Source organism: Mytilus edulis, chromosome 8 (genome assembly GCF_963676685.1).
Source record: "Mytilus edulis chromosome 8, xbMytEdul2.2, whole genome shotgun sequence".
Classification (NCBI taxonomy): domain Eukaryota; kingdom Metazoa; phylum Mollusca; class Bivalvia; order Mytilida; family Mytilidae; genus Mytilus; species Mytilus edulis.
Genome location: NC_092351.1, coordinates 81585870 through 81611674, shown reverse-complemented (window position 1 = coordinate 81611674; position 25805 = coordinate 81585870). Strand labels below are relative to the sequence as shown.

General features: G+C 36.7%; 1 protein-coding gene across 1 annotated transcript; it reads right to left on the bottom strand.

Moving 5' to 3' along the window:
- On the bottom strand, window positions 1-22483 carry LOC139484430 (uncharacterized). Its single transcript, XM_071268163.1, has 5 exons — window positions 22357-22483; window positions 2945-3038; window positions 1905-2014; window positions 1228-1371; window positions 1-385 (listed from the first exon to the last, which is right to left on the bottom strand). Exons 1-5 carry the CDS (start codon window positions 22481-22483, stop codon window positions 81-83), a joined length of 780 nt encoding a protein of 259 aa, XP_071124264.1. The 3' UTR covers window positions 1-80.
- Window positions 22484-25805: the final 3322 nt, after the last annotated feature.

Sequence of the window (25805 nt, the reverse complement as noted above, 5' to 3'; positions counted from 1 at the left end):
ACCGGTACAAGTTCAGTACGTATTTTATCATGTTTAGTACTCTACAGTCACTTCGTCCCTCTTTTAGTTCACATCACAGATTAAGCATAAGCTTCCCTTGTCTGTAGTATTCTTTCTGTTGATCCTGTTTTCGCCCTAACCAATCTTGATAATGGTTTTATGTCAAAGTCGTCCTTTAATGTTATCGCCCTCATTGTTTCGGCACGGATATTAGTGATAGCAGTCATCTCAGATGGTTCTGGATCCCTGTTTTTGCATCTCAGATATAGCTTGATGGTACAAAAAGTTACAGCAACAAACATCGATCCCAGTAACACTATACCAAGGACTATAGCAAGTATTATTCCGATGTCTCCCCTTACATTATCGCTAAATGGTTCCTCCACTGTGAAACAAAAGAAAAAGATGAAATATTTTGTTAATGATTTGATAATTGTCTCATTTGCAATCATACTACCTATCTAAATCTAAATTTTCATATTAAATTAATCGACAATCTTAATGCGGTAGATTTATTTTGTTTTTTGTGTGCAAGACATATATTATGAACAATGTACTAATTCAACCTAAGATATGGATATCCAATGAAAAACGTTAGCATATCAAGAAGCTACAAAACGAGTAAGGAAAAAAAGCACTTAAACTAAAAAAAATATATGATTTCTTCATTAGTAAAACATTTTCTAGTAGAGGTCTCAATGATTACATATCTCTTATAGTTCTGCGACTCGTTAAATAAAAATATAATTTGATTTTTTTGTGTTTTAACGCAGATTCTAATCGCCGCTTTTGTGCTATTTCGTGGCGGCCATTTTTTATTGTTGGAAGCTGGAGTGCCCGGAGAAAACTGTCGACCTTCGATAGGTAAACTGACAATCCTAGTCAATTAAGACTGGAGTCGAATGCGCTTACACAAGCGGGGTTCTATCTCACAACCTCAGTGTTGGCTGACTAGTGATAACAGTAGTAACTACTTAGACCACTCGGCCACCGAAGCCCCTTGCTGAATAAAAACGAATCTTGAAAGTCATCCAAATTTAACGCATCAAAAAACAACGTTGTACATTTAGCTGCAAAACTTTATTATCTTCATCTGATTTCATTAGAATAAATACATGTCCGATGAAGCTAGATTCACCTTTTTCTTCGCATTTAAAATATTTTGGATATTTTAATTTTTACATACTAAAATTACATCGTTAGGCAATATATGAATATGTTACTTACCCTCTATATATGACTTATAGGATACTTTAAATTTATGTGGAAAACTACCATAAATCGAATAGAATGTTATGGTAGCATCACCCTCTGATATGTGAAGTGGTAGTTCAGAGGTTATATTTTTGTTACATATGGTCGTCACATTATCTACAATAAAAATTTAATTGGACGTAACATGGGACTTTTTTCAGAATAAAATAAAGGAACAGAAAAATATTATAAAATTAGAGCTAAAATAGTAAAGTCTGGGTGGGGTTGACAGAATAGAGAGTAATTAGTCAATAGAGCAAAACAATCATCCCGAAAAACTAATGATTAGAGATACATAACCTTTTAATCTGATGCATAATCTATCACACTGATGCATAAACGTTCACACTAATGATATATAACCTTCAAACCTTTTACCCTGATGCGTAACCTTTTACACTGATGCATAACCTTTTACACTGATATATCCATTGTCTTTCACACTGATGCATAACCTTTAAAGTTTACTCTGAGGCACGATCTGTCACACTGATGCATAATTTTTCACACTGATGAGTGATGTATAACCTTTCAAACTGATGCATGAACATTCAAACTGATGCATGAACTTTCAAACTGATGCAAGAACTGATAAAGAAATGCATGAACTTTCACTCTTATGTATAGTCCTTCATATTGATGCAACTTACTTGTAAAATTAAAAGTTAAAGTAGATTCTGAACAATCTCCTCTGATTGTTAGATAGTTAAGAGACATGTACAATGTTTTTCCGGATGTAATTCGCCATGCACAATTTAAGCTGAAAAACAATAAAAATAGTACAATTCATATGTTCAGTGCAAGACATAAAAAAGAGAAACGTTTGTAAACCTTACTGGATAAAAATATATTATATTGAAAACATGTTAATTCTGTTTATAGTGCTTTATGAAATACAAATATCCGTCTATTTTTTTCGTTTGGTGACGTGGAAAATGAAGCTGTTAAAGGCAGATTGGAGTTACAGTCTATAATGTAGTTCAGATAGAAAACTCAATCTTTTGAAAATTGCTTTCGGGAGTGTTTGTATTGTTTTTTTATAATCAGTCTACTGTTTTTATTGTTTTCAGAACTATTATTGAAGATTGGTATGTTTTCTTCTCTTATCGTTATTCTAAAGGTTAATTGAAGTGTAAATTCTAGGTACTTGCATTGCTTATGATCTTTATTACGTGTTATCATGTTCTTTTAGTTGTCTGTAGTTAGTAAATAATCAACTTGTACTGTTTAGTCCTTTTTATGCAATACCGCTTAGCGTGGCTCGGTATTCATTCATCCCGCCAATATGTAGATGTGCTGTGGCTTTTTTGTGTTTTTGTCTTTTCTTTCTTGCTTACGTGCTTTGTTTAAATCCCAGTTTGTTTTTCTATTTTTTTTATGTTTTATAAAAAAATGTATAAGGATTTAGATTATAACACACTGTTTACTGCTGCATTCCTCTTTTCAGATTTTTACCTATTATGTCTGTGTATTTTTTCACACATTTTTGTTAGTTGAATGAATTTTATACGCACCTTTCATACAAGTGAGAAGTTTATCTAGCAATAAAACCAGGTTTAATTCACGATTGTGTACACAATGTCTATACCAAGTCAGGGATATGACAGTTGTTTACCATTTGCGAAAAGACTTATCATTTTTAATTTTCATTATAGCTCGGTATTTATCTTTATATATTATTTTTACTTACGACGGCGGACTCTCTTCATTTACAGCTTTGAATTCGGTGAATAATACTCTCTTTTCAGATGACCCCCTTTCAAGCTCTGTACCGTCACAGGCATCTGGAATAGTTAAAAGTCGAGGCTATTGTACTCTTCACATATTATGAATAAAACAATTTGCATACTACATTACATTACTATCTGAATCAGTATTTTAATATTAATAAATATTTATATTCCAATATGGTCAAACTGAAAATAAATTCGTCAATGAGAGGAAAATAAAAAACCAGACAGGCATACATATCTATTACCAGGAATAAACATACGATCTATAACAAAACAAACGGCTGGCCAAGATTTCTTTTTTTGGCAACAAGTCTTAGAAAATTATCAACAGATTTCTCTGCGACTATTGCACGTTCTTATTTTTTTTTACCCAGCATTGAATTTTTTTTTATAAACAAGCTCTGGATAAGAATCTCAGATGTATCAAAGACGTGTATTATTTTAAAGCAACTACATTGTAAAGGGGCGATGATGTCAGTAAATAAATAGTTTGTTATCCTGACTTTAATTTTGGCCATCCAAATGATTTAGTCTTGTCTCGAGAGTTCTGGAGAATTTTGTTCTAGAAACGCGTGGTGCACACACACATCATAACTCATACCAAAGAACATGCTTGCAAATTGATTATACAAAGAAATAAGTACAAACCCCATGCATAACCTAACAAATAATAAAATCATCTCACTCAAAAACAAAATAAAACAAACGCATTGACATGAAGTTTAAAAGTATAATGGACGTCAAGTTGGTTACCTATTCCCTATTCCCTATTCGTTACCTATTCCCTATTCCCTATTCGTTACCTATTCGTTACCTATTCCCTATTCCCTATTCGTTACCTATTCCCTATTCCCTATTCGTTACCTATTCCCTATTCCCTATTCGTTACCTATTCGTTACCTATTCCCTATTCCCTATTCGTTACCTATTCCCTATTCCCTATTCGTTACCTATTCGTTACTTATTCCCTATTCCCTATCGTTACCTATTCGTTACTTATTCGATTTTTATGGGACAATAAAACTAATCAAATGAAATTAAATAAAAGTTCCTGGGGGTCACCGTTCAATTTGAGAATGTACTATTATCTTGTAAACGGTCCAGATCCCCACCCCTAAACCATATATGTTCTTGAATAGGACGATAAAACAAATCAAATGAAATTAAATGGAAGTCCCCGGGGGTCATTCCCACCCCGTTCAATTTTAGAATGTGCTATTATCTTGTAAACAGTCCAGATCCCCACCCCAAAACCATATATATTCTTGGAGGGGACAATAAAACTAATCAAATGAAATTAAATGCAAAATCCTGGGGGTCACCCCCATCCCGTTCAATTTGAGAATGTACTATTATCTTGTAAAAGGTCCAAATCCCCACCCCTAAACCATATATTTTCTTGTAGGGGACAATAAAACAAATGAAATGAAATAAAAGGAAAGTCCCTAGGGGGTCACCCCACCCCCTCTTGTTTGAAAACTTATAAACGGTCAACATCCCCACCTCGAAACTATATATATTCTTGTAAGGGACAATAAAACTAATCAAATGAAATTAAATGGAAGTTCCTTGGGGTCACCCCCACCCCGTTCAATTTGAGAATGTACTATTATCTTGTAAATGGTCCAGATCCCCACCCCTAAACCATATATATTCTTTTAGGGGACAATAAAACAAATGAAATGAAATAAAAGGAAAGTCCCTAGGGGGTCAGCCCACCCCCTCTTGTTTGAAAACTTGTAAACGGTCAACATCCCCACCCCTAAACTATATATATTCTTGTAAGAGACAATAAAACTAATCAAATGAAATTAAATGGAAGTTCCTTGGGGTCACCCCACCCCGTTCAATTTGAGAATGTGCTATTATCTTGTAAATGGTCCAGATCCCCAACCCTAAACCATATATGTTCTTGTAGGGGACAATAAAACAAATAAAATGAGATAAAAGGGAAGTCCTGAGGGGGTCATCCCACCCCCTCTTGTTTGAAAACTTGTAAACGGTCAACATTCCCACCCCTAAACCATATATATTCTTGTAGGGGACAATAAAACAAATAAAATGAAATGTAGGTTAAGTCCCTGGGGGTCACCACCACCCCTCCTGTTTGAATACTTGTAAATGGTGGAGATCCCCACCAGTAAGCCATATATATTCTTGTATGGTACAAAAAATCAAATCAAATGAACATGGGACCATATGAATTGCGAGTTATGGGAGCTTTGTTTGGGAGACTTCGTAACAGCATCCTGTTACAATTACTTCTTGTTGTTTATACTCTTATATCTGGTACTAGTTCTAAATTTGTTGAGGTAAAATGATCTTTTTATGACCTATCTATATGTGTTTGTGCTCAACCGATTCTTTTACTTTATGTTCGATACTCATTTGTTCCTTATTTGATTTTTATACGTTCTATCTTTTAACTGCTTTATGTCCGTATGTTTGAAGATGGATCTTGGTTCGAAGGGATGAAATCACCGTGTTAGCGCTTGCATAAAAAAAAAGATGTGGTATAATTGCCAATGAGACAACAACCCACAATAGACCAAAATGACACAGAAACTATCAACTATAGGTCAATGTACGGCCTTCAACAATGAGCATAGCCCAAACCGTGCAGTCACCTATAAAAGGCCCAGATATGACAATTTCAAACAATTCAAACAACATAACTAACGGCCGTATTTCATATACAAAAAAATAACGGAAAACAAATATGTAACACAAAAACAAACGATAACTACTTAATTTCAGGCTCTTGTCTAGGTAGAGGCACATACTAACATAATGTGGTGGGGTTAAACATGTTAGCAGGGTGTACATCGTTTCGGAGCATGCTATTGCCTTGTTTAATTCGTTCCATCACTCGTTATAATTCGCTTATAATACGTGTATCATACGTTGCACCTTTCATGTGGTAAAACATGATTTTCAATTGTTTTGTTGTCTCTGGTGGTAGATTTGGGTTCTTAGAGGTGATATAACTCTATAAGCGCATATGTACCCGTTCCAGCGCTCGGATAATACCCTGTTACTTATTCGTTCCTTATTCGCTTTTAATGCGCGGGGTAAGTATACGTTGCACCTTGAAATAAATCGTTTTTTAATTGTGTTCATGTCTCTGGTGGTAACAATGTGTTCTTAGAGAAGAAATGACCCTATTAGAGCGCATGTACCCGTTCCAGTGCTCGGTTAATACCCTGTTACCTATTCGTTACCTATTCACTTATAATACGTTTGTTGTACGTTGCACCTTTTAGAAAAGGATTTTCACTTGTGTTCATGTCTCTGGTGGTAACAATGTGTAATTAGAAATGAAATGACCCTATTAGCATGCATGTACCCGTTCCAGCGCTCGGATAATACCCTGTTACTTCTTCGTTCCTTATTCGCTTTTAATGCGCGGGGTAAGTATACGTTGCACCTTGAAATAAATCGTTTTTTAATTGTGTTCATGTCTCTGGTGGTAACAATGTGTTCTTAGAGAAGAAATGACCCTATTAGAGCGCATGTACCCGTTCCAGCGCTCAGTTAATACCCTGTTACCTATTCGTTACCTATTCGTTACCTATTAACTTATAATACGTTTGTTGTACGTTGCACCTTTGAGAAAAGGATTTTCACTTGTGTTCATGTCTCTGGTGGTAACAATGTGTTCTTAGAGAAGAAATGACCCCATTAGAGCGCATGTACCCGTTCCAGCGCTCGGTTAATACCCTGTTACCTATTCGTTACCTATTCACTTATAATACGTTTGTTGTACGTTGCACCTTTTAGAAAAGGATTTTCACTTGTGTTCATGTCTCTGGTGGTAACAATGTGTAATTAGAGATGAAATGACCCTATGAGCATGCATGTACCCGTTCCAGCGCTCGGATAATACCCTGTTACTTATTCGTTCCTTATTCGCTTTTAATGCGCGGGGTAAGTATACGTTGCACCTTGAAATAAATCGTTTTTTAATTGTGTTCATGTCTCTGGTTGTAACAATGTGTTCTTAGAGAAGAAATGACCCTATTAGAGCGCATGTACCCGTTCCAGCGCTCGGTTAATACCCTGTTACTTATTCGTTACCTATTCGTTACCTATTCACTTATAATACGTTTGTTGTACGTTGCACCTTTGAGAAAAGGATTTTCACTTGTGTTCATGTCTCTGGTGGTAACAATGTGTAATTTGAGATGAAATGACCCTATTAGCATGCATGTACCCGTTACAGCGCTCGGTTAATACCCTGTTACCTATTCGTTACCTATTCGTTACCTATTCACTTATAATACATTTGTTGTACGTTGCACCTTTTAGAAAAGGATTTTCACTTGTGGTCATGTCTCTGGTGGTAACAATGTGTAATTAGAGATGAAATGACCCTATTAGCGTGCATTTACCCGTTCCAGCGCTCGGTTATTACCCTGTTACCTATTCGTTACCTATTCACTTATAATACGTTTGTTGTACGTTGCACCTTTTAGAAAAGGATTTTCAATCTGGTGGTAACAATGTGTTCTTAGAGATGAAATGACACTATTAGCGCGCATGTACCCGTTCCAGCGCTCGGTTAATACCCTGTTACCTATTCGTTCCTTATTCGCTTTTAATGCGCGGGGTAAGTATACGTTACACCTTGAAATAAATCGTTTTTTAATTGTGTTCATGTCTCTGGTGGTAACAATGTATTCTTAGAGACGAAATGACCCTATTAGAGTGCATGTACCCGTTCCAGCGCTCGGTTAATACCCTGTTACCTATTCGTTACCTATTCGTTACTTATTCGCTTTAAATACGTTTGTTGTACGTTGCACCTTTTAGAAAAGGATTTTCACTTGTGTTCATGTCTCTGGTGGTAACAATGTGTAATTAGAGATGAAATGACCCTATTAGCGTGCATGTACCCGTTCCAGCGCTCGGTTAATACCCTGTTACCTATTCGTTACCTATTCGTTACCTATTCACTTATAATACGTTTGATGTACGTTGCACCTTTTAGAAAAGGATTTTCAATTGTGTCCATGTCTCTGGTGGTAACAATGTGTTCTTAGAGATGAAATGACCCTTTTAGCGCGCATGTACCCGTTCCACCGCTCGGTTAATACCCTGTTACCTATTCGTTACCTATTCATTTATAATACGTTTGTTGTACGTTGCACCTTTTGGAAAAGGATTTTCAATTGTGTTCATGTCTCTGGTGGTAACAATGTGTTTTTAGAGATGAAATGACACTATTAGCGCGCATGTACCCGTTCCAGCGCTCGGTTAATACCCTGTTACCTATTCGTTCCTTATTCGCTTTTAATGCGCGGGGTAAGTATACGTTACACCTTGAAATAAATCGTTTTTTAATTGTGTTCATGTCTCTGGTGGTAACAATGTATTCTTAGAGACGAAATGACCCTATTAGAGTGCATGTACCCGTTCCAGCGCTCGGTTAATACCCTGTTACCTATTCGTTACCTATTCGTTACTTATTCGCTTTAAATACGTTTGTTGTACGTTGCACCTTTTAGAAAAGGATTTTCACTTGTGTTCATGTCTCTGGTGGTAACAGTGTGTAATTAGAGATGAAATGACCCTATTAGCGTGCATGTACCCGTTCCAGCGCTCGGTTAATACCCTGTTACCTATTCGTTACCTATTCGTTACTTATTCGCTTTATATACGTTTGTTGTACGTTGCACTTTTTAAAAAAGGATTTTTATTTGTGTTCATGTCTCTGGTAGTAACAATGTGTAATTAGAGATGAAATGACCCTATTAGCGTGCATGTACCCGTTCCAGCGCTCGGTTAATACCCTGTTACATATTCGTTACCTATTCGTTACCTATTCACTTATAATACGTTTGATGTACGTTGCACCTTTTAGAAAAGGATTTTCAATTGTGTCCATGTCTCTGGTGGTAACAATGTGTTCTTAGAGATGAAATGACCCTATTAGCGCGCATGTACCCGTTCCACCGCTCGGTTAATACCCTGTTACCTATTCGTTACCTATTCATTTATAATACGTTTGTTGTACGTTGCACCTTTTGGAAAAGGATTTTCAATTGTGTTCATGTCTCTGGTGGTAACAATGTGTTTTTAGAGATGAAATGACACTATTAGCGCGCATGTACCCGTTCCAGCGCTAGGTTAATACCCTGTTACCTATTCGTTCCTTATTCGCTTTTAATGCGCGGGGTAAGTATACGTTACACCTTGAAATAAATCGTTTTTTAATTGTGTTCATGTCTCTGGTGGTAACAATGTATTCTTAGAGACGAAATGACCCTATTAGAGTGCATGTACCCGTTCCAGCGCTCGGTTAATACCCTGTTACCTATTCGTTACTTATTCGCTTTAAATACGTTTGTTGTACGTTGCACCTTTTAGAAAAGGATTTTCACTTGTGTTCATGTCTCTGGTGGTAACAATGTGTAATTAGAGATGAAATGACCCTATTAGCGTGCATGTACCCGTTCCAGCGCTCGATTAATACCCTGTTACCTATTCGTTACCTATTCACTTATAATACATTTGTTGTACGTTGCATCTTTTAGAAAAGGATTTCCACTTGTGTTCATGTCTCTGGAGGTAACAATGTGTAATTAGAGATGAAATGACCCTATTAGCGTGCATGTACCCGTTCCAGCGCTCGGATAATACCCTGTTACTTATTCGTTCCTTATTCGCTTTTAATGCGCGGGGTAAGTATACGTTACACCTTGAAATAAATCGTTTTTTAATTGTGTTCATGTCTCTGGTGGTAACAATGTGTTCTTAGAGATGAAATGACCCTATTAGCGCATATGTACCCGTTCCAGCGCTCGGTTAATACCCTGTTACCTATTCGTTACCTATTCGTTACTTATTCGCTTTATATACGTTTGTTGTACGTTGCACTTTTTAAAAAAGGATTTTTATTTGTGTTCATGTCTCTGGTGGTAACAATGTGTAATTAGAGATGAAATGACCCTATTAGCGTGCATGTACCCGTTCCAGCGCTCGGTTAATACCCTGTTACCTATTCGTTACCTATTCGTTACCTATTCACTTATAATACGTTTGATGTACGTTGCACTTTTTAAAAAAGGATTTTTATTTGTGTTCATGTCTCTGGTGGTAACAATGTGTTCTTAGAGATGAAATGACCCTATTAGCGCATATGTACCCGTTCCAGCGCTCGGTTAATACCCTGTTACCTATTCGTTACCTATTCGTTACTTATTCGCTTTATATACGTTTGTTGTACGTTGCACTTTTTAAAAAAGGATTTTCAATTGTGTCCATGTCTCTGGTGGTAACAATGTGTTCTTAGAGATGAAATGACCCTATTAACGCGCATGTACCCGTTCCAACGCTCGGTTAATACCCTGTTACCTATTCGTTACCTATTCATTTATAATACGTTTGTTGTACGTTGCACCTTTTGGAAAAGGATTTTCAATTGTGTTCATGTCTCTGGTGGTAACAATGTGTTTTTAGAGATGAAATGACACTATTAGCGTGCATTGTCTCATTGGCACTCACACCACATCTTCCTATATCTATGTACCCGTTCCAGCGCTCGGTTAATACCCTGTTACTTATTCGTTACCTATTCATAACCTATTCGTTACCTATTCACTTATAATACGTTTGTTGTACGTTGCACCTTTTAGAAAAGGATTTTCACTTGTGTTCATGTCTCTGGTGGTAACAATGTGTAATTAGAGATGAAATGACACTATTAGCGCGCATGTACCCGTTCCAGCGCTCGGTTAATACCCTGTTACTTATTCGTTACCTATTCATAACCTATTCGTTACCTATTCACTTATAATACGTTTGTTGTACGTTGCACCTTTTAGAAAAGGATTTTCAATTGTGTCCATGTCTCTGATGGTAACAATGTGTTCTTAGAGATTAAATGACGCTATTAGCGCGCATGTACCCGTTCCAGCGCTCGGTTAATACCGTGTTACCTATTCGTTATTTATTCGATTTTAATACGTTTGTTGTACTTTGCACCTTTTAGAAAAGGATTTTCAATTAAGTCCATGTCTCTGGTGGTAACAATGTCTTTTAAGAGATGAAATGACTCTACTAGCGTGCATGTACCCGTTCCAGCGCTTTGTTAATACCCTATTCTTATGTGTTCTTATAGATAAAATACCCCTATTAGCGCGTGTGTACCCGTTCCAGCGCTCGCATAATACCCGGTTACTTATTCGTTACTTATTCGCTTAAATGCGCAGGGTATATACGTTGCACCTTGAAATAAATTGTTTTTTAATTGTGTTCATGTCTCTGGTGGTAACAATGTGTTCTTAGAGATGAAACGACCCATTAGAACGCATGTACCCGTTCCAGCGCTCAGTTAATACCCTGTTACCTATTCGTTACCTATTCGTTACTTATTCGCTTATAATACGTTTGTTGTACGTTGCACCTTTTGGAAAAAGATTTTCTTTTGTGTTCATGTCTCTGGTGGTAACAATGTGTTCTTAGAGGCAGCACTCGCACCCGAAAAGTGGAAAGGGGTAAATATAAGTTGCAAAACTGTTTCCCAATCCACTATAAATAAATATATTTAAATTAAAAAATAAAACGTGTGTTATGCGTTTGCTCTTGAAAAAAAAAATATGTTTGTGTCTTTGGTGGTAACTGTCGGTTTTTAGAGGTGAAATAACCCTAATAGAACATATGTACCCGTTTCAGCGCTCGACTGATACCCTGTTACTTATTCGTTCCTTATTCGCTTTAAATACGCGTGGTATACGTTGCACCTTGAAATAAATCGATTATCGATTGCTTTCACGTCTCTGGTGGTAATTATGTGTTCTGTGATCTGAGTTGAAAAAAACCTATTAGCGCATATGTACCCATTTCACCGCTCAGTGATACCCTGTTACTTATTCGTTCCTTATTCGCTTTTAAAACGTGTGTAATGCGTTGCACTTTAAAAAGAAATATTTTTGTGTCTCTGGTGGTAACTGTCGGTTCTTAGAGGAGAAATAACCTTAATCGAACATATGTACCCGTTTCAGCGCTCGACTAATACCCTGTTACTTATTCGTTCCTTATTCGCTTTAAATACGCGTGCTATGCGTTGCACCTTGAAATAAGAAGTAACAAATAGGTAACAAGGTATAAGCCGAACGCTGGAACGGGTACATACGCGCTAAAAGGGTTATTTCATCTCTAAGAACACATTGTTACCACCAGAGACATGAACACAAATGAAAATCTTTTTCTAAAAGGTGCAACGTACAACAAACGTATTATAAGCAAATAAGTAACGAATAGGTAACGAATAGGTAATAGGGTATCAACCGAGCGCTGGAACGGGTACATGCGCGCTAATAGGGTCGTTTCATCTCTAAGAACACATTGTTACCACCAGAGACATGAACACAATTAAAAAACAATTTATTTCAAGGTGCAACGTATATATACCCTGTGCATTAAAAGCGAATAAGTAACGAATAAGTAACCGGGTATTATCCGAGCGCTAGAACGGGTACACACGCGCTAATAGGGGTATTTTATCTATAAGAACACATTAATACCTCCGGAGACATGAAAACAATTAAAAATCATTTTCTGAAAGGTGCAACGTACAACAAGCGTATTACAAGTGAATATGTAACGAATAGGTAACAGGGTATTAACCGAGCGCTGGAACGGGTACATGCACGCTAATAGAGTCATTTCATCTCTAAGAAGACATTGTTACCACCAGAGACATGGACTTAATTGAAAATCCTTTTCTAAAAGGTGCAACGTACAACAAACGTATTAAAAGCGAATAAATAACGAAAAGGTAACGAATAGGTAACAGGGTATTAACCGAGCGCTGGAACGGGTACATGCACGCTAATAGGGTCATTTCATCTCTAATTACACATTGTTACCACCAGAGACATGAACACAAGTGAAAATCCTTTTCTAAAAGGTGCAACGTACAACAAACGTATTTAAAGCGAATAAGTAACGAATAGGTAACGAATAGGTAACAGGGTATTAACCGAGCGCTGGAACGGGTACATGCGCGCTAATAGGGTCATTTCATCTCTAAAAACACATTGTTACCACCAGAGACATGAACACAATTGAAAATCCTTTTCCAAAAGGTGCAACGTACAACAAACGTATTATAAATGAATAGGTAACGAATAGGTAACAGGGTATTAACCGAGCGTTGGAACGGGTACATGCGCGCTAATAGGGTCATTTCATCTCTAAGAACACATTGTTACCACCAGAGACATGGACACAATTGAAAATCCTTTTCTAAAAGGTGCAACGTACATCAAACGTATTATAAGTGAATAGGTAACGAATAGGTAACGAATAGGTAACAGGGTATTAACCGAGCGCTGGAACGGGTACATGCACGCTAATAGGGTCATTTCATCTCTAATTACACATTGCTACCACCAGAGACATGAACACAATTAAAAAACGATTTATTTCAAGGTGCAACGTATACTTACCCCGCGCATTAAAAGCGAATAAGGAACGAATAAGTAACAGGGTATTATCCGAGCGCTGGAACGGGTACATGCACGCTAATAGGGTCATTCCATCTTTAAGAACACATTGTTACCACCAGAGACATGAACACAAGTTAAAATCCTTTTCTAAAAAGTGCAACGTACAACAAACGTATATAAAGCGAATAAGTAACGAATAGGTAACAGGGTAATAACCGAGCGCTGGAACGGGTACATGCGCGCTAATAGTGTCATTTCATCTCTAAGAACACATTGTTACCACCAGAGACATGGACACAATTGAAAACCCTTTTCTAAAAGGTGCAACGTACAACAAACGTATTATAAGTGAATAGGTAACGAATAGGTAACAGGGTAATAACCGAGCGGTGGAACGGGTAAATGCACGCTAATAGGGTCATTTCATCCCTAATTACACATTGTTACCACCAGAGACATGAACACAAGTGAAAATCCTTTTCTAAAAGGTGCAAAGTACAACAAACGTATTTAAAGCGAATAAGTAACGAATAGGTAACGAATAGGTAACAAGATATTAACCGAGCGCTGGAACGGGTACATATGCGCTTATAGGGTCATTTCATCTCTAAGAACACATTGTTACCACCAGAGACATGAACACAATTGAAAATCCTTTTCTAAAAGGTGCAACGTACAACAAACGTATTATAAGTGAATAGGTAACGAATAGGTAACGAATAGGTAACGAATAGGTAACAGGGTATTAACCGAGCGCTGGAACGGGTACATGCGCGCTAATAGTGTCATTTCATCTCTAAGAACACATTGTTACCACCAGAGACATGAACACAATTAAAAAACGATTTATTTCAAGGTGCAACGTATACTTACCCCGCGCATTAAAAGCGAATAAGGAACGAATAAGTAACAGGGTATTATCCGAACGCTGGAACGGGTACATGCACGCTAATAGGGTCATTTCATCTTAAAGAACACATTGTTACCACCAGAGACATGAACACAAGTAAAAATCCTTTTCTAAAAAGTGCAACGTACAACAAACGTATATAAAGCGAATAAGTAACGAATAGGTAACGATTAGGTAACAGGGTATTAACCGAGCGCTGGAACGGGTACATGCGCGCTAATAGTGTCATTTCATCTCTAAGAACACATTGTTACCACCAGAGACATGGACACAATTGAAAATCCTTTTCTAAAAGGTGCAACGTACAACAAACGTATTATAAGTGAATAGGTAACGAATAGGTAACAGGGTAATAACCGAGCGCTGGAACGGGTAAATGCACGCCAATAGGGTCATTTCATCTCTAATTACACATTGTTACCACCAGAGACATGAACACAAGTGAAAATCCTTTTCTAAAAGGTGCAACGTACAACAAACGTATTTAAAGCGAATAAGTAACGAATAGGTAACGAATAGGTAACAGGGTATTAACCGAGCGCTGGAACGGGTACATGCACTCTAATAGGGTCATTTCGTCTCTAAGAATACATTGTTACCACCAGAGACATGAACACAATTAAAAAACGATTTATTTCAAGGTGTAACGTATACTTACCCCGCGCATTAAAAGCGAATAAGGAACGAATAAGTAACAGAGTATTAACCGAGCGCTGGAACGGGTACATGCACGCTAATAGGGTCTTTTCATCTCTAATTACACATTGTTACCTCCAGAGACATGAACACAAGTGGAAATCCTTTTCTAAAAGGTGCAACGTACAAAAAATGTATTATAAGTGAATAGGTAACGAATAGGTAACTAATAGGTAACAGGGTATTAACCGAGAGCTGGAACGGGTACATGCGCGCTAATAGTGTCATTTCATCTCTAAAAACACATTGTTACCACCAGAGACATGAACACAATTGAAAATCCTTTTCCAAAAGGTGCAACGTACAACAAACGTATTATAAATGAATAGGTAACGAATAGGTAACGAATAGGTAACAGGGTATTAACCGAGCGGTGGAACGGGTACATGCGCGCTAATAGGGTCATTTCATCTCTAAGAACACATTGTTACCACCAGAGACATGGACACAATTGAAAATCCTTTTCTAAAAGGTGCAACGTACAACAAATTTATTATAAATGAATAGGTAACGAATAGGTAACGAATGGGTAACAGGGTATTAACCGAGCGCTAGAACGGGTACATGCATGCTAATAGGGTCATTTCATCTCTAATTACACATTGTTACCACCAGAGACATGAACACAAGTAAAAATCCTTTTCTAAAAAGTTCAACGTACAACAAACGTATATAAAGCGAATAAGTAACGAATAGGTAACGAATAGGTAACAGGGTATTAACCGAGCGCTGGAACGGGTACATATGCGCTAATAGGGTCATTTCATCTCTAAGAACACATTGTTACCACCAGAGACATGAACACAATTAAAAAACGATTTATTTCAAGGTGCAACGTATACTTACCCCGCGCATTAAAAGCGAATAAGGAACGAATAAGTAACAGGGTATTATCCGAGCGCTGGAACGGGGACATGCACGCTAATAGGGTCATTTCATCTTAAAGAACACATTGTTACCACCAGAGACATGAACACAAGTAAAAATCCTTTTCTAAAAAGTGCAACGTACAACAAACGTAAATAAAGCGAATAAGTAACGAATAGGTAACGAATAGGTAACAGGGTATTAACCGAGCGCTGGAACGGGTACATGCGCGCTAATAGTGTCATTTCATCTCTAAGAACACATTGTTACCACCAGAGACATGGACACAATTGAAAATCCTTTTCTAAAAGGTGCAACGTACAACAAACGTATTATAAGTGAATAGGTAACGAATAGGTAACAGGGTAATAACCGAGCGCTGGAACGGGTAAATGCACGCTAATAGGGTCATTTCATCTCTAATTACACATTGTTACCACCAGAGACATGAACACAAGTGAAAATCCTTTTCTAAAAGGTGCAACGTACAACAAACGTATTATAAGTGAATAGGTAACGAATAGGTAACAGGGTAATAACCGAGCGCTGGAACGGGTAAATGCACGCTAATAGGGTCATTTCATCTCTAATTACACATTGTTACCACCAGAGACATGAACACAAGTGAAAATCCTTTTCTAAAAGGTGCAACGTACAACAAATGTATTATAAGTGAATAGGTAACGAATAGGTAACGAATAGGTAACAGGGTATTAACCGAGCGCTGGAACGGGTACATGCGCTCTAATAGGGTCATTTCTTCTCTAAGAACACATTGTTACCACCAGAGACATGAACACAATTAAAAAACGATTTATTTCAAGGTGCAACGTATACTTACCCCGCGCATTAAAAGCGAATAAGGAACGAATAAGTAACAGGGTATTATCCGAGCGCTGGAACGGGTACATATCACCTCTAAGAACCCAAATCTACCGCCAGAGACAACAAAACAATTGAAAATCATGTTTTAAAAGGTGCAACGTATGATACACGTATGATAAGCGAATTATAAGCGAGTGATGGAACGAATTAAACAAGGTAATATCATGCTCCGAAACGATGTACACCCTGCTAACATGTTTAACCCCACCACATTATGTTAGTATGTGCCTCTCCCTAGACAAGAGCCTGAAATTAAGTAGTTATCGTTTGTTTTTGTGTTACATATTTGTTTTCCGTTATTTTGTTGTATATGAAATACGGCCGTTAGTTTTGTTGTTTGAATTGTTTGAAATTGTCATATCTGGGCCTTTTATAGGTGACTGCACGGTTTGGGCTATGCTCATTGTTGAAGGCCGTACATTGACCTATAGTTGATAGTTTCTGTGTCATTTTGGTCTATTGTGGGTTGTTGTCTCATTGGCAATTATACCACATCTTTTTTTTTATGCAAGCGCTAACACGGTGATTTCATCCCTTCGAACCAAGATCCATCTTCAAACATACGGACATAAAGCAGTTAAAAGGTAGAACGTATAAAAATCAAATAAGGAAGAAATGAGTATCGAACATAAAGTAAAAGGATCGGTTGAGCACAAACACATATAAATAGGTCATAAAAAGATCATTTTACCTCAACAAATTTAGAACTAGTACCAGATATAAGAGTATAAACAACAAGAAGTAATTGTAACAGGATACTGTTACGTAGTCTCCCAAACAAAGCTCCCATAACTCGCAATTCATATGGTTTCATGTTCATTTGATTTGATTTTTTGTCCCATACAAGAATATATATGGCTTACTGGTGGGGATCTCCACCATTTACAAGTATTCAAACAGGAGGGGTGGTGGTGACCCCCAGGGACTTTACCTACATTTCAGTTTATTTTTTTATTGTCCCCTACAAGAATATATATGGTTTAGGGGTGGGGATGTTAACCGTCTACAAGTTTTCAAACAAGAGGGGTGGGATGACCCCCTCAGGACTTCCCTTTTATCTCATTTTATTTGTTTTATTGTCCCCTACAAGATTATATATGGTTTATGGGTGGGGATCTGGACCATTTACAAGATAATAGTACATTCTCAAATTGAACGGGGTGGGGTGACCCCAAGGAACTTCCATTTAATTTCATTTGATTAGTTTTATTGTCTCTTACAAGAATATATATAGTTTAGGGGTGGGGATGTTGACCGTTTACAAGTTTTCAAACAAGAGGGGGTGGGCTGACCCCCTAGGGACTTTCCTTTTATTTCATTTCATTTGTTTTATTGTCCCCTACAAGAATATATATGGTTTAGGGGTGGGGATCTGGACCATTTACAAGATAATAGTACATTCTCAAATTGAACGGGGTGGGGGTGACCCCCAAGAACTTCCATTTAATTTCATTTGATTAGTTTATTGTCCCTTACAAGAATATATATAGTTTCGGCGTGGGGATGTTGACCGTTTATAAGTTTTCAAACAAGAGGGGGTGGGGTGACCCCCTAGGGACTTTCCTTTTATTTCATTTCATTTGTTTTATTGTCCCCTACAAGAAAATATATGGTTTAGGGGTGGGGATCTGGACCATTTACAAGATAATAGTACATTCTCAAATTGAACGGGATGGGGGTGACCCCCAGGATTTTCCATTTAATTTCATTTGATTAGTTTTATTGTCCCCTACAAGAATATATATGGTTTTGGGGTGATGATCTGGACCGTTTACAAGATAATAGCACATTCTAAAATTGAACGGGGTGGGGATGACCCCCGGGAACTTCCATTTAATTTCATTTGATTGGTTTTATCGTCCTATTCAAGAACATATATGGTTTAGGGGTGGGGATCTGGACCGTTTACAAGATAATAGTACATTCTCAAATTGAACGGGGTGGGGTGACCCCCAGGAACTTTTATTTAATTTCATTTGATTAGTTTTATTGTCCCATACAAGAATATACATGGTTTAGGGGTGGGGATCTGGACCGTTTACAAGTTAAAAGCATATTCTCGAATTGAAGGGGGTAGGGATGACCCCCCAGGGAGTCCCCTATATTTCATGTGATTTGTTTTATTGTCCTTTAATCATTTCTGAAGACTGCATGTATCTATCACTTACAGTTTTCAAGTTATATTCATTTGAAAATTTTAGAAAATAAAATCCCATAGGGTTCTATAGTAAACCCCTCTCTTTTGTCTGCCCCCCAAAATACCCCTTTATAGACCCCAATGCACAAATGAGCGATTGATGGCTCACCTAGACATATTAGTCTAACATTTTATGAAACCCTAAGTAAATCTGACAAGTAGTTTTGGAGAAATGCTGCGGACAAGTTCATTTTTAAAGTGGCGGAAGAAGAAGAGGAAGAAGAGGAAGAAGAAGAATAACAACTAGATTTGTAATTGCTAGCAATAACGGATGGCACCCTCGTTCGCCCATTGCCAGGCGAGCGGCAGCCATTTTGGAAATTCCGAAGTCAAAGAGTGCATCTACACCTGCAAGTTATCATTTTTGCAAAATTTCATTAAGTTTGGAGCATTTTGAAATTTTGGACAATTTTGCTGTTTCCATGGTTACGGCGGCCATTTTGGAAATTCCAACTTCAAAATGCAGCTCCGCACATGTCAGTCACTATTCCTGTAAAGTTTCATCCAGTTTGCAGCACTTAATTTTTTTTGGAAATTTTGAACATTTGTGCTGCAACCATGGTTACAGTAGATAATTCCAAAATTCTAAAAGCAGACATCTCATTGTCACATGTCATGTTATATATCAATACAGTTTCATTTACTTTGGTGCACTGCTCTTTGAGAAAATGCTGATTTTATGCATTTTTCCATAGGGTCAATGCAAAACTTGGCCCCAGTTTCCATGACAACGTCGGCCATTTTGAACTATCCAAATATTGTCTTGACAACTTGGCATACTGGAGAACATTTTCATAAAGTTTCATCCAGTTGGATCTTATAACGAAAGAGTTAGAATTTTTGATATTTTAGCTGTTTCCATGGTAACGGCAGCCATTTTGAAAATTCCAAAGTCAAACTGGAAATCAGCACATGCTAGTTAACATTCCTGAGGAGTTTCTTCCTGTTTGGACCACTTTGATTTTTTTCGCATTTGTGCCGTTTCCATGGAAACGGCGGCCATTTTTTACCATTCCATAGCAAGGTGCACAACTTCAGATGGTGGTCCTCATTATAGTAGAGTTCCATCAACATTGGTCGCTAGGATTCCAAGAACTCGCGCGGACAAAATGTGTGGAAGAAAAATAAGAAAAACTAGATTTGCCATTGCAAGCAATAGCGGATGGCACCCTTCCCCTATTGATAGGCGAGCGGCAACAATCTAGAAGATTCCAAAGTCAAAGAGTGCATCTACACATTCAAATGATCATTTTTGTAAAGTTTCATTAAGATGGGAGCATTTTGAAATTTTGGATATTTTAGCTGTTTCTATGGTTACGGCGGCCATTTTGAAAATTCAAACTTTAAAATTTACATCTTCCAATGTTGCTAATCGTTACTGTGAAGTTTTATTAAGTTTGGAGCATTTTGATATTTTGAACGATTTTTCTGTTTCCATGGTAACGGAGGCCATTTGAAAAATTCCAACTTCAAAAGTCAAATCTGTTTATGCCAGTGACCATTTATGTCAAGTTTCATCCAGTTTGCAGCATTTTTATTTTTTTTTGAAATTTTTGACCTTTTTGCATTGTTTCCATGGTAACGATAGCTATTTTGGAAATTCCAACTCCAAATGCCACATCTTCTAATGTTGCTCATCGTTTTTGTGAAGTTTCAGATAGTTTGGAGCATTTTGAGATTTTTGGTGTTGTTTCCATGGCAACATAGTAGTTCCAATGAGTGCCAAAATCACCCAACACCTGTATATAGTGGGCACCTACATTGTATTAAAATATAATGATTCTGAGTTAAAGCATATCCAAACAGTTCACCAAAACCAAAAACTGGAATTTGTTCTGTTTCCATGGAAACGGTGGCCATCTTAAACCATTCCATAGCAAGATGCACAACTTCATATGGGGGTCCTTATTATAGTAGAGTTCCATCATCATTGACCTATTAGATTCTGAGAACTAGCGTGGACAAAAAGTGTGGAAGAAGATTAATAAAAATAATAAGAAAAACTAGATTTGCGATTGCAAGCAATAGCGGATGGCACCCTTCCCCTATTGCCAGGTGAGCGGTAGCCATGGTAACGGCGGCCATTTTGGAAATTCCAAACTCAAAAGTCAAGTCTACATTAGCTGAGCAACATTTGTTATAAGTTTCAATAAATTTGAAGCATTTTGAATTTTTTCGTATTTTTGCTGTTTCCATGGTAACGGCGGCCATTTTGAATATTCCAAAGTCAAACCCCCGCTGCAATTTTTTCCCTCCACAATCATATACCATTTAATGTCTCTAGAATAAATTAAACATTGATGTTCTAGAATGTTCTGTGAAAATTCAAAGTTTTGACCTTTTTGCATTTTTCCATGGTAACAAGAGCGATTTTGGAAATTCCAACGCCAAATTCCACATCTTCCAATGTTGCTCATCGTTACTGTGAAGTTTCATTAAGTTTGGAACATTTTGAGATTTTTGAATTTTTTGGAGAAGTTTCCATGGCAACATAGTAGTTCCAATGAGTGCCAAAATCATCCAACACCTGTATATAGTGGGCACCTACATTGTATTAAAATATAATGATTCTGAGTTAAATAGTATCCAAATAGTTCCCCAAAACAAAAAACGGGATTTTTTCACATTTGTTCCGTTTCCATGGTAACGGCAGCCATCTTGAAAGTGCCACCCCCAAAAAGCAAATCTTCATCTGGTGGTTAACATTATGGTATAGTTCCATCTTCTTGGGTCCATTCACATTAGAGTTCCAGACTGGACAAAAATGTGTGGAAGAAAAATAATAATAAAAATAAAAACAAAAAGAAACGTAGAATAACAATATGTCACCCAAACTCCGTTTAGGGTGCCATAAAAAGAAACGTAGAATAACAATACGTCACCCCAACTCCGTTGAGGGTGCCATAAAAAGAAACGTAGAATAACAATATGTCACCCCAACTCCGTTGAGGGTGCCATAATTAATTAAAAAGGGGGAAGGATATTAAAAATCGAATAAGTAACGCATAGGTAACGATAGGGAATGGGGAATAAGTAACGAATAGGTAACGAATAGGGAATAGGGAATATGTAACGAATAGGTAACGAATAGGGAATAGGGAATAGGTAACGAATAGGTAACGAATAGGGAATAGGGAATAGGTAACGAATAGGTAACGAATAGGGAATAGGGAATAGGTAACGAATAGGTAACGAATAGGGAATAGGGAATAGGTAACGAATAGGTAACGAATAGGGAATAGGGAATAGGTAACCAACTTGACGTCCATAAAAGTATAGAAACCTCAATAAATACGTAAATTGTTGGGAAAGGAATTAATTCTAAGATTATCATAATTAATTGTCATAAAAATAACTTACCGGTTAATGCAAATGTCGGATGAACTTTATTAGTAACCAAAACTAAGAAAATTAATACGATGTATTTTACTACCATGCTGGTTCGTCTAAACATCAGTCGGAATGTCTCTGTAAAACATAGAAACATTGTGAAAGGTTGGGATTAAAACAAATATTAATATGACTAAAGGAGAAAGTTTCATAAGTCATGTTAGGGCTAAATTATTAAGTTTGAATTGATGCATATTTTTTTTTTAAACAATTAAGCTATTCACATGGTTTTTAACTTGATACTGATTTTTAAAAACTGTTTCATGTAACTGTATAATATCTAATCACAGAATAAGGCAAGCTAATGGATGATGTTCTTAACAGGATACCAAATTCATAACCAACAAGAAAGTGTCCCTAGTACACAGATGCCCCATCCGCACTACAATTTTCTACGTTCAGTGGACGGTGAATATGGGATAAAAACTCTAATTTGACAATAAAATTAGAAAGATCATATCATAGGAAACAATTGTACTAAGTTTCAAATTGATTGGACTTCAACTTCATCAAAAACTACCTTGACCAAAAACTTTAACCTGAAGTTCGCACTATCAATTTCCATGTTCAGTGGACCTTGAAATTTGGGTCAACACTTTCGAACAGACGAACGGACGCACAGACCAGAAAACATGATGCCCTTAAATGGTTCATAAAAATAATAAGGAAAACAAACATGATAGACATGAATCGATGACAACTATTAAAATTCGGACAAGCACTTCAACAATGTGGCGGGGTTGAACATGTTGGAGGGCGCCAGCCCTGTCTTTAACCCTGGACGGCGTTGGAACGAGAAAGCATGTACCCAAAATAATAAGAATCAGTTGAATAAATCGATACAAACCAGATAAAAATCAAATAAAAACACAGACAACATGTGGTATGGTTTTTTATACATCTCTCAAAACTCAAAAGACGCAAAGTACAAATCTAAGAGTACTGATAGCTTGTTCAAAGCCAAACACAGTAAAGGACCTAAATATCGTCCCCCGTCAACTATTAACTGGAATGAGTGTCGTAATATCATCAACGACTCACTCCGCGCCTACTGTTTGAAATGGGTAAAACGGGAAAAAGCTGACAAAAAATCTTTGGACTCTTTTATTAATTCAGTAATGAAGATAGTTGATATTCGAATACAACATTTTAAAGAACATTTTACCCTCAACAAAAACTATAAAAACCCTATTTCGCGTATCAAAAATAAACTAACAGAACTAGCCAAGGAATTTGTTTTTGTCCCGGCTGATAAAGCTGCTAATAATATCATTATTGTTTGACGTAAATTTTATATAGAGGTTCTGCAAAAGGAAATCACGAATTCACCAACATTCCAACTGACTTCATTTTCAGAAAACGACATCTGTAACAAACATAAACTTTTAGCTACTTCTTTACAAGCAGAACCAAACACAATGAAAGTCCCAACTATGTACTGGCTTCCGAAGCTGCACAAAAAACCTTACAAATATAGATTTATTTCATCTTCCAGCCATTGTTCAACTACTAAATTGTCTGTTTTACTTACTAGTACACTTGGTACAATAAAAAACCTGATAATAAATTGTTCAAATAAGGCCTTTGAAAATAGTGGAATTAATTACTTTTGGAGTGTCAAAAACTCGTTGGAAGTACTTGATAAATTGCATGCATATATTGGTGATTTTGAATCTGTTCAAAGTTTTGATTTTTCTACCCTATATACCACTTTGCCTCATATTCTTATTAAGAAAAAATTCACATCCCTAATTAACTGGGCATTTAAAAAGTCGGAATGCGAGTACATATGTTCAAACTCTTTTAGATCATTTTTTAGTAGCAATAAACAAAAGAACTATGTCAATTGGACATGCTTTGATACTATTTATGCACTTGAATTTTTACTTGATAACATTTTTGTTCGCTTTGGAGATTCCGTATATCGTCAAGTTATTGGAATTCCAATGGGGACTAACTGTGCACCACTTATTGCGGACCTGTTTTTGTATTGTTATGAGTTACAATTTATGACTAAAATTAGCAAAGACCCATCAAAACAACATTTGATACAAAAATTTAACAATACTTTTAGATATTTGGATGATATATTGGCTCTAAATAATGACGACTTCAGTATGTATACTAAAGAAATTTATCCTGTAGAACTTACTTTAAATAAAGCTAATGATAACAATGACCACTGCCCTTTCCTCGATCTTGATATCTATATCATAAACGGGAAGCTTAATACAAAAATTTATGATAAAAGAGATGATTTTTCATTTCCTATTGTTAATTATCCATTTTTAGATGGTGACGTTCCCTTGTCACCATCTTATGGTGTTTATATATCTCAACTTGTACGATTCGCTCGTGTATGTAACAATGTATTAGATTTTAGCGAGAGAAATTTATGTATTACTGAAAAATTATTACACCAGGGTTTTCGATATCACAAACTGGTCAAAACATTTACTAAATTTTATCACCGGTATAAGGAAATAATTCGTAAATATAACTCAACATGCAGACATCTTATACGTTCAGGTATTTCACATCCAAAATTTTATGGAAATATTCTTTATAAAGCACAAAAATGTCAGTATTCTCCTCAGAAACTAACAAAACCTTTAAATAGACTTATTAAAAGGGGATATAGTTACGATACTGTTGTCAGGTCATTAAAGATTGCATATTTTGGCTTTAACATTGATTCACTGATAGGGTCTTTGCATCGGAACTAAACACATTTACTTCTAAAAAAACAGTTGTTGGCATGACACGGGTTATGTTCTTCTCATATATTTTATGATAGTATGATACTAAACCCCTAACGGGAGGGATTGTACCTGATATTCATATGATGAAGACATAATCTTTCAATCAGTTTAATTGAGGTCTGGAGCTGGCATGTCAGTTAACTGCTAGTAGTCTGTTGTTATTTATGTATTATTGTCATTTTATTTATTTTCTTTTGTTACATCTTTTGACATCAGACTCGGACTTCTCTTGAACTGAATTTTAATGTGCGTATTGTTATTCTTTTACTTTTCTACATTGGCTAGAGGTATAGGGGGAGGGTTGAGATCTCATAAACATGTTTAACCCCGCCGCAATTTTGCGCCTGTCCCAAGTCAGGAGCCTCTGGCCTTTGTTAGTCTTGTATGATTTTAAATTTTAGTTTCTTGTGTATAATTCGGAGTTTAGTATGACGTCCATTATCACTGTACTATTATGCATATTTTAGGGGCCAGCTGAAGGACACCTACGGGTGCGGGAATTCTCGCTACATTGAAGACCCATTGGTTGCCTTCGGCTGTTGTTTGCTCTATGGTCGGGTGGTTGTCGCTTTGACATATTCACCATTTCCTTTCTCAATTTTACAATTAAAAGACTAAAATATCAATCAGTACACCCAGCTTTAAGCCGATCAGACC